The 10906-nt window shown below is 36.5% G+C and overlaps 1 protein-coding gene across 1 annotated transcript; it reads left to right on the plus strand.

Annotated features, from left to right (window-relative positions):
• The first annotated feature begins 1847 nt into the window (after positions 1-1847).
• gba3 (glucosidase, beta, acid 3) lies at positions 1848-10504 on the plus strand. The gene is made up of 5 exons (XM_088625605.1): positions 1848-2560; positions 4220-4444; positions 5957-6759; positions 7523-7646; positions 9928-10504. The coding sequence occupies exons 1-5, from the start codon at positions 2485-2487 to the stop codon at positions 10134-10136; spliced, it is 1437 nt and encodes a 478-aa protein (XP_088481731.1). The 5' UTR covers positions 1848-2484; the 3' UTR covers positions 10137-10504.
• Positions 10505-10906: the final 402 nt, after the last annotated feature.

The raw sequence follows: 10906 nt of genomic DNA on the forward strand, positions 1-10906 counted from the left end.
ATTTTAGCTAGTTCTAATAATTATTTAGCACTTCTTTGCTTTTTTCGAACACAATAAACTATATGTCCAGCATATCTAGGGAAATGAGGAAAGATTCTTCCAGAGCACACATTACATATTACAGTGTGTTAAACTCTATATCAGGGCATTTGAACAGAAGTTAAAGGGGAATTGTTCTAGAATGGGCAATACAAAAAAAAAGTAGGAACTGATCTGGTCCATTGGCAAAAAGATTACAGCACAGGATGCAGAAAAAAATAACTATAATCATCGCTGGTGTCTTTGTCAAAAACAAACAGGGTTCTTATGCTTCATAAACGATGGGACTTAGAAATGAAGCATGGTACCATTGAACAACGTTTATTGTAACTTTGTGAGGAGTGGCACTCACAAGGCACTTTTCTAAGCCAGCAGCTATATCACCCTGCAACTCACAACTGGTAACCCACTTAAGCTAAACAGGTGTGAGCCTGGTCAGTACCTGGATGAGAGATCTCCTGGGAACATTTAGCTTGCTGCTGGAAGAGGTGTTAGTGTGACCAGTAGTCACACTAGTCACACTAGTTAGTGTGACCAGTAGTTAGTGTCACCCTGTGGTCTGTATGGGTCCTAATGTCCCAATATAGTGACGGGGACACTATAATGCCAAAAAGGCACTGTAATTCGGATGAGACATAAAACCAAGGTCCTGACTCTCTGTGGTCCTATAGCTTTCCTCAAACATAGTAGGAGTGTTACTGGTGTCCTGGCCAAATTTCCCCTTGCCTTTACCAATCATGGCCTCCTAAAAATCTCCACCTATGAACTGGGTTAATTACTTTGTTCCCCTCCTTTCTGATGTGTGGTGAGTATACTGGCACACATTGACTGTTGTTGCATCAGGTAGGTGCTACACATGGTGGTGGAGGGGAGTCCACTTTGCATGTAAGGTGCTTCTGGAGTGTCCAGAAAAGTGCTATATAATTGTAAACATTATTATTCTTCACTGAAGAACATGTTATGTTTTGTACCTTTTTGTATTTTGGGTTAAATGTTGCATTTACTTTAAAAAATAATATCACAGTCAAACTTAATTATACTGATACATGTTGGAGTATTCAGAATACTGTGTAGAAAGGATAATTTATTTTTTATTTGTTTTGGTTTTATTTTTATTTTACGTTTTAGACGTGATATTTTCAGTGTTTCTAATATCGTTCATTAAAAAGTAAAATTATACAGAGGGGAGTACATGTTTTGCCATATAATGTGGTTTGGGGAACGTTTGCATATTGTAAATATACACATCTCTAGTGTAAGATTGCATCATACTTATGATAAATGTTGAAGAAGACTAAGAAAACTTCATATGTATAATGAAAAATGTTCTATGGGATACATTATTTAATAATGCACTATTTGCCATTTCATAATGTAGTTTGGGGTAATTTTTAAGTAAACGATCAATCCCACAGAATTATTGTCCAGACATGATACATGTAACAGAGTCTACATGACTTACAGTAATAAAATTTCCGTAGAACGAGATTTTTTTCTTAACGACCAATACAGTACCGTATGTAATGCACATTTTGCTACGCCGTAAAATTTAGTTTTGTTGTAGTTTTTAGCCTTACTTTAAATCTTAAATTCAAGGTAATACTGCACCATTTCGATTAATGGTAGCAAGTTTTTTTGTGATACATTGAATACTGCGTAAAACGGATGATTTGCGTTATCGAATCTTGGCTACATTTTCCTTTAGTTTAGCTTTCCACATTAAACTTGCCCCATATTGACGGGTACCAACAGCGAAAATCTTTCATTAGAACGCAATGATAACTGCATTCGTGCAATATAACTTTGATAACTATTTAAATTGAGCCATGCACTCCTCTGTAGGTAAGGGACAGGTAAATGAGGGAACTGGGACCAATTATTGTTTTTATAGTCAGTCTACCGTTCCTTTTCCTCCACATGATGCCGAACAGGTTAATAATAAAATGTATCGTAAGAAACCGATGAGCAGCCGCCAGCTCTCTCAAGTGCCCCTCTGACAAAGCAACAGATCAAATCCTTATTTTATTGTTTTATCCCTGTCCGCTCTGCTCTGAACACTTCCTTTCTACGGCGGGGACACTTGTACATGAAAGAGTGAGTGACGCCGAGACGCAGCACGGCCTGCACGCTGCGTTTGGGAGGGACTAAGCCTTGTTCGAATAGTTCTTGTAGTTTTCAGCTCATTGCGACTGGGTAATGGTTTCCCAAAGCAGAATGCAGTGCTGAACAAGATACGTAACGGTAGAAAAATGTCTCTACGCTTTGTGGTTTATATGAGTTAAAAGAAATACTATAACTGTTGCTGACATTTGCTGCCGAGGTCTGAAACCGCATGGGACTTTCATTTAGACTTAGGCATGCTTATGAACAAGCACGTTTTTACATTTTATGAAATTTGACAAAGATATAGATCTACAGCGGATATAAATAAATCTGGTGGTAATCATGTCTGTCAGTAAAGAAACCCAGTTTCCCGAAAACTTTGCCTGGGGGGCAGCAACTGCAGCCTATCAGGTAGAAGGTAAGTGCCTCTTTTTCAAATTCAATTATTATCTGTATGGATCTGGCCATCTGTAAAACTCTCACGTTTCTTTAAATCTGAGGATATTTATTTGTTTGATTTTCTAAGCTAGTCTGACCCTGTAAGAGCACATTGTAATAGCGTGTCATACAACATTCCTGAAGTCCAGAATGTGCCCTACAGTCAAAATAAAACTGAATTATTAACTACTTTTATCATTATATCACTTTCATCACCAAGTATTAAGTGTAATATCAGCATTTTAACATATCACAATGCCCATGTGATTTGCATCACTCCTAGTCAAACTTGTTTTTAATATAACTGCATCATAATTGAGTAAAAACAAGACTATAGCATCACCAGCTCAGCAGGCTCCTATACAGTACATCTCCCAAGAAAACGCCATTTAAATTTTTTTCAGCATTTTGTTTCTTTTTAACATTTTACCAATTATATTTTATATTTCATGCGTTGATTTTGTATTGGTCTGATTAGTGTTATTCATTAATATTATTTATTATTAGTGTTATGTACTTTACAATTGGGCTTTGGAGGAGTGATAATATTGCATGTGTAATTCCTCACAGTCACATTCCAGTAGCTTTTCTAGAATGTATTCTTTCTCAAATAGTTATAAAATAGATGTGTTGCTCAAATTACTAAATGCTGTGAAAAAAGTAAACATAGAACTGACAAAGAAAGCACAGTTTTCGTATGCATTGATTTTTATGTGGAAAGTGAAGTCAGCCTTGCTTTGACCAAAGAATGCTGGAGTACTGAGCCAGCTCAGGAAATCAAACAATGTAACAAATTAACAACAACAGAGAATTAAGCTGTGGAGCTGCAGGAAACAATTACAATATTTGGACAGTGTTCTCTGCAAGGGTGTTAAAACAACAAGATTGAGGTGATTAATACACTAAACTAGAGAGCTACTGCAAGACTTTTTTTTTACTAATCATTGCAGCGTTGGATATAAGGAAAGGACTTCTACACACAACTGTTTTCAAGATTATTGATCCTAACAATCCTAACATGTAATGAAATGGAAATTGTTTTGATGATTTTAATAAATGGCTAAATGATGGCTAACGCACAGGAAAATCAAGTCAATCATGTCTCAATCTTTCTTGTGGATCTGAAAGATCACAGTTTTATGCAGCTTTACTGACCTAAACGCATTTGAAAGGAGTGTGCTACAGTACATGTGAGTGCTGATAGCTCACAGAGTGATAACCAAAGCTTTATTGATGCTGTATCATGACCTCAGTATAATGGCAACAGATTAAGGTTTGGATTAAATTATAATTATGACCCTTTACTGATATTCCAAATTACTACCCAAGGACCGGATAGCTGGTTGCCTTTTTGTTGAAGCAAGAAACCCTTGGCAGATAGAAAAGCCTCCATCAAATAGCTGGGATTTTCAAACTGCGATTATTGGGCTCTTTAAATTCTTGATTTATTCCAGGCCCTTCTTGGCTGAAGTCATGTTGCAGATTCTTCAATTTTTTAATGAGACACAAAACAGATTTAAGCAACATTTAGATTTCTCCAGGAATCATATCTATATATATATAAATCCATGTGTGTATTTTTCTTTTACTTAAATGAACTGAGATAATGTCTGATGTTGCATCTTTCTGCCTGAAACAGGAGGATGGAATCTGGATGGCAGAGGTCCCAGTATTTGGGACACTTTCTGCCATGGAAAAGGCCACGTCTTTCAAGCGCAAACTGCCGATGTGGCTTGCAACAGTTATGAGCTTTGGGAGGCCGATCTAAAGTGTATAAAGGAGATAGGACTGACTCACTACCGCCTGTCCCTCTCGTGGTCACGGCTGCTTCCTGACGGAACAACACACCATATCAATCAGAAAGGTAAACTGTATTTTTTTTATTAGGGTGATTATTCTGACTATCGTTTATCTCACTGACTTCAGCCTTCACTCCTTTGACTTTGCTCATTTGCCTGTGTCCCCTGTGCTTTTCTTAAGAAGTTGAAGTCACTGAAGGAGAGAGGACTGTATCCTGCAGTAAAGTATAGCTTCCCTCTCCAGTGTCTGTGAGAGAAGCCGCAAGCATTCCTTCTTGCCATCAGTCTGTCATTCGATAATTGCAGAGGATTTGAGGTTGTGTGCTGAAGTCAGTGATGCTCAGCATCTGCAGTGCTGCCTCAAACATTCATAATTAACAATGTCAGTGTCTTCCTAGTGTGCTTTAGTACCTGAGGCGTTTATAATAACGACAAATTCCTTGCATTTTTGTAACGTTTTTCCATCCAAAGGAACTCTACATGTTTTATACACAGGATAAGACCCACTTCATCCCCATCTTAGGCACAGCAGCCATTATTTGCCAGCAGCCCCACTACGCTGTCAGAAAGTTTAGCTTTATGACAGATGATTTCCTGTCCTGGGCACAAGCCAGCAGTTATTGAATCACCATGTGATGCAGCAAGGAAGATTCTTCTGCCAGAATGCTAGCCCCTTACGTGTGAGAGCTGTAGAGCTGAACTCTACTAAGTGTCTTTCACAAATTCTATAGCCAACAAATATCAACACTTTTGTTTCATTCAAATTCACAGTATTTCAAAGACCTCCCTTACAAGTGTATTGGACACAATAAAAGAAAAACCACTCAGCTCCACACTCCTGTACAGTATTTCACATTTATGCAGCTTCTACCTAACAGCATGAAGAACCTTCCTCTGTGGTTACCAGTCATAAATTATGTAGTGGCAGACCCAATTAGACTAGACACCTACTGGTGTTTGTTTCCAATAACCTCTTCTGGGACCATTAAGATTTCCATCCCAAGAGTGTTGCTGGGTGAATTTGTGCCCTCTGTTGGCCAACATGGAAATGTTGCAAAGGAACAAGTAAAAGTTTATTCCATGCTGAAAAAATAAAAAAAGAAAAACAACGTTTCGGCTGTAGAATCTTCTTTTGCCACAACTGAAGAATGCTCAACAGCCAAAACGTTGTGTTTTTTTTTCTTTTTTCAGCATGGAATAAATCTTTACTTGTTCCTTTGCAGCCTACTGACGCAGCTACCTACTTGAACTACTATGGAGAAATGTTTACAATATACACTTCATTATACATTTACCGTGCCTTACAAAAGCTTTTACCCCCTTCACAATTATGTCCACTTTTTAATTACAAATTATGAATACACATTTTTGAAGTGAATGTTTAAAAAATTGGAACTCTCAAGCTCAGCACTTATAGGTAAAAGAAGTAGTTGTCCGCAAAACTTTTAAGAGAAAAATAAAACATTTTGAAAACTACAAGACATTGTATGCTTTATTGTCTGTTAGGAACAAACTCTTTGAGCTCTATGATGGTTTTAAGTTGGTGGAAATATAAATTACTTTCTTTTTTTTTCCAGGAGTTGATTACTATAACAAAATTGTCAATGACCTGTTGGCCAATAATGTCACTCCCATGGTGACCCTGTATCATTTTGACTTACCACAAGCTCTTCAGGATAAGGATGGATGGAAATCTGAGCAGATTGTGGATGTCTTTGACAACTATGCAAAGTTTTGCTTCAGCACCTTTGGGGACAGAGTAAAGCTCTGGCTTACTTTGAACGAGCCCTATGTTTGTGCCACTTTAGGATATGAAGATGGTAGTTTTGCGCCTGGAGTGAAAGATCCAGGACAATCTGTGTATCAGGTGGGCCACAACATGTTGAAGGCTCATGCTAAGGCGTGGCACAGCTATAACACCTTTTTTAGACAAGAACAGAAAGGCTTAGTATCTCTGGCTTTGAACAGTGACTGGGCAGAACATTGTGATCCAAATAATCCAGAGGATGTTGCAGCAACTGAAAGATATATGGCATTCATGTTGGACTGGTTTGCCAATCCTGTCTTTGTGAATGGAGACTATCCGATCATCATGAAAGCCCAGATTGAGGCCAGAAGCAAAATGCAAGGATTTCCCAGGTCTCGGTTACCGGAGTTCACAGAGGAGGAGAAGCACAGGATTAAGGGCACTGCAGACTTTTTCGCTTTAAACTACTACACTTCTCGCAAAGTGAAGTTTTCAAAAAGCCCTCCAGATAAAGTGAGTTTTGAGACCGATTTGGAGGCAGAAGGAAAAAAGGATCCATCATGGCCCATTTCTGGAGTTTCATGGTTAGCAGTAGTTCCTTGGGGTCTGCGAAAGTTATTAAAGTACATTAAGGTAAATCTCAGACTTTTAGTTTAGCTGCTTCTGATGGATTTATGGAACAGCTTTGCAACATTTTTGCTGCAGCGCAAAGTTTGCTCCACTTTTTCTCCCCAATTAAGCGCCCTTAAATCCTACTGTTACATAAAAAAATATTTTTGTTTTCCACATCTGTACTTCTTTTATCATGATCATACTTTTATAACTCTGGTAGGAGCAAATTCTGGTAGGAACAAAAGGCTTTGAAAGTCCCAGTCATTCTTTAACCAAATATGGAGGCATGACTGATTGTTTGCTATTCGGTATTCAGTCAGTACATGTGCAAGAGAGAACATGCTCGTAGTTGCGTTCTCTAGCTCTCTCCCACAAATGCAACATTTGTATTTCCCTTTAATTTTATTTCAATCTAATCTACTCATTACTGAGCTGAACTCAATTAATTTAACGGAACAAATGGAACTCCATTACATGTTAAGAAGCATGTGATGATAAAAACTTCCTAAACATCCTGCTAATGTAGGAACTGGAGTCTCAATAACTGTCTTAAATATGATTGAGGCCTCATTATTCTGTTGTGAGCCTCAAACAGTATTTCTATCAACATTATATAGATTTATATATAATGTTATATGTAGGCTAGCATTGCATGTTATATAGAGGTTAGCATTGCTGCCTCACAGTACTGGGACCTGGTCCACCTCCCCGGTGACCCTGAATTAGACAAAGCGGTCGGACAATCGATGGACGGATGAACAAAATAAACTTTTTTTCTTCCTAGGACACATACAATAACCCACCTGTCTACATCACAGAAAATGGTTTCTGTCAGCCTGACCCTGCACCCTTAGAAGACACCCAGCGCTGTACGTTCTACAAGGATACACTGCTAGAAGTTTTGAAAGGTACTGTATGAGAAATATCCCTGTTATTCCCCGCAAAGAGTTGACTGCTTTCTAGATAAAATTAGAACAGTTGTTAGAACAGTGCTTACAAGTTGAAAATAAACTCTGAAAAAAGGGGGAGGAGAGCTCAACAAATTAAAAATGGTGTGGTGGTTACATAGGTTGGAAGCAGCACGCATTTCCGATAAGAGGGATAAACTGAATTTTAGTTTGCAACAAAAAGAAAGTGAAATCTGTGTTATTTAGCAATAGAAAACAAAATTGAAGTTTAAGACACAAAATTACAGAACATTGAATTGGACACAAAAGAGAAAACAGGGTTTTTCATTATATAAGTTTTTACAAAAAATGCACACATATTGCAGTTTTCTGTGAACATTGTACAACTGCTGTGATAAACATATGCAGAGGAAGTGAAAAATTGACTAAAACTGAGATTTGTTATCAAAATATAACCTGTTTATTGTTTAAGAGTTTGAAATTAATCCTCTTTGTAATGCGCAGTCATTATGCTCTTTAATTTCTATTTTCTCAATAGTTTTGTGATATGAAACCTTGATTTTGTAGTTTTGATGAAACATCTTGATTTTTAATATTGAAAACTGAGTGATCTTTAGAGTATTTGGGAAACATGACCAGTACAGGTAACAGACAAGCAATGAAAATGGACATGGTTGATATTACTTCTTTCAGGTTTTTGATATTGCATATTGCCTTTAGCAAGAGGACGTCTGGATTGAAAAGAATTATATAAGCTACAGCTAAAAAAAACCCGTTGGAAGCAGTCTTTTAGTGTGATTACACAGGTACAGCTCTGCTAGTTTCAGTAAATGTGATTGAAATGAAGGGAGGTACAAGGAAATTGGGTCACTTTTTTGCTTGGGGTGAAGTCAAGGTTTAAAGAATCTGATTAATTTAGTTCTGGTTAAAAATTCTCACAAGAGAAAGTATTTGCAGCCCCTGAGAGATTGCGTTTAAATCCAAAATGGAAATATATATTTTTTTCCTGACCTCCTTTTATTCTGCTTTTTATCTAGCTATGAAATCTTTGAATATACAAAATGTACTCGGGGAGTTGTTTCACTTATTATTGACATACCTGTACTAATACAGAGGTAACATAAAATACATTTATTCAGTATTTATGGCACATAAATATATGGGTAATGAGATACTAATATATAATGCCTTCATAATATAGCTTTTCGGTCATACTGTACACAGATGTCTCTTTTTATTTAATCTAATAGTACCATTTATATCCCTACTTGTGTCAAACCTTTTGAAAAAAATCTACTATCATTCTAATGTGACACTTTAACCTCATTTTGTTTCTATTTCATGACTGTGATGTGGTACTACTATTGAAGTCCAGAGCTCAAACTGTATCCAGATAATTTTTTAATTCACTCAAGATTTGTTCCAAGGCCATCTTTTATAATATACAGATATTTCCCACATTTAGCACAGTCTTGATTTCTCTGATATTCCAAAACTCATTTATACTACAGCTGATGAACTGATTACTACAGCTCTCTTTATGCTAGTCCCCCACAGAATACATATGCAACACAGCAGCCCAGAGTTTTCACTTACTGATTCATCATATCAATATACATTACTCCACTACTTGCTGCTATCTATTGAGCACTTGAATTAGTTTTAGAATTTTCACCTTCTGTTTTATGTGTCTTTACCATTATAGTTACCAGACAGATTATCAATAGATTCATATCTCTTGCCCAGATAATATAAGGTAGCCGAGGCTGAATGATAATTTGCATTTTTGTAACCACCTGATAATATTACTGTACTTTGCAGTGTTTCCATATTTTGGTATTATGTTTCTGTGGAGATTCAAGAGACTATCAGTAGTTCTGTGATAAGTTGGGAACAAGATTAAAAACTTTCAGGAAGCTTAAACACTGTGCAGATTTTGTTTTTAAAGTATTTGAAAATAAGCTGTTTTGCAACAATAATGTATGTTTAGCACATTTTTCTTCACAGCTCAAAGGTTTGTCTTATTTTTAAGGTGCTGTACTTTAAGAAGATAATATTGGAAATAAACTGTTATATTTTAACAGTTGGTACAGTAAATGTGTTTTGAGTATTTTCCTTTAAAGAATCATTTTATACTAAGATGTATTATTTTGTTTACAGTACTTTATAACTATTATTTTGATGATGCATATGAATTTTTACAGCACTTATCAGTAGTTCTACATAAATGACCTAAGATTTTCCTTGCATGTTTTGTTCATGAACATGTTTTGTTTTTTAGCCATCCATCAAGACGGTGTTGATGTAAGAGGCTACTTTGCGTGGTCCCTGCTGGATAACTTTGAGTGGATCTATGGCTACAGTGTTCGATTTGGATTATTTCACGCTGACTTTACTCATCCAGAACTGACTCGCACAGTATACAAGTCAGGAAAAGAGTATTGTAAAATCATTTCAAGAAATGGCTTTCATACTGAAGAAGAAGGCTGAAGCTAGTCTGACATTTTTAATGTTGTAGGAAGTGCCAACATAAACATACCTTCAACTTTTGGAAGGGTGTACAGTATGTTTTTCAGAACTGATGGGGCCTACTGCTGGATGATTTAAATAAGACATTAAAATGGTCCTCAAAATTTCCATCAGTTCATCTGCATCTTCTTTATTTCTGCTTCAGTAGATGCTATCAGTTCATTTTTAAAACTTTCAACTCTGTAAAAAACATAATTCTGTCAGTATATTCGTATATTTACAGTGTAGGCTTTTTGAATATTTCATGTTAATATTTGATGTTTGATTTGATTTCAGCACACTTCTTCTTCAGAACATTTTCAATAAAAGCGCAGCTAATAAGTGGCAAATCTGACTTATCCATCATTAGACAATTGTATGACATACAAAAACACACACGCACACTGTGATCGACATGCTAGGGGTCAAAATACTACTTAATTTTTTTTTGCAATTTTTTGTAGATCACAAATTGTTTCTTAGTTTCTTGTCACTGTTTCCTGCCATTCCAGCTGTTACCATGCTGATCTCAAATGCCCATGACTCACTCCCCTGAAAGTCTAAAAGAAGTAGACTTTGAGAGTGAACTGCTACCTGTTGAGTTCAAAGGACTATCTTGGCCATTGCAACGATTAATGCTAGCACATTTTATATTTCAAAAAGATGGGGAGATGAATTTCACTTCCCCCACTTCATGAACAATTTTTTATGTATTTTTTAATGTTATTATGTAATTTGGTTATATCCATATA

The sequence above is a fragment of the Lepisosteus platostomus genome, chromosome 1 (assembly GCF_059453375.1).
Source record: "Lepisosteus platostomus isolate fLepPlt1 chromosome 1, fLepPlt1.hap1, whole genome shotgun sequence".
In the NCBI taxonomy this organism is placed as follows: domain Eukaryota; kingdom Metazoa; phylum Chordata; class Actinopteri; order Semionotiformes; family Lepisosteidae; genus Lepisosteus; species Lepisosteus platostomus.

What these genes read in the sequence shown, in the direction of transcription:
- gba3 (XM_088625605.1), top strand. Translation starts at nt 2,485, where the DNA reads ATGTCTGTCAGTAAAGAAACCCAGTTTCCCGAAAACTTTGCCTGGGGG. An exon ending in TGCAGCCTATCAGGTAGAAG is followed by an intron (nt 2,561 to 4,219) that starts GTAAGTGCCTCT and finishes TGCCTGAAACAG; the next exon opens with GAGGATGGAATCTGGATGGC. An exon ending in ACTGCTAGAAGTTTTGAAAG is followed by an intron (nt 7,647 to 9,927) that starts GTACTGTATGAG and finishes TTTGTTTTTTAG; the next exon opens with CCATCCATCAAGACGGTGTT.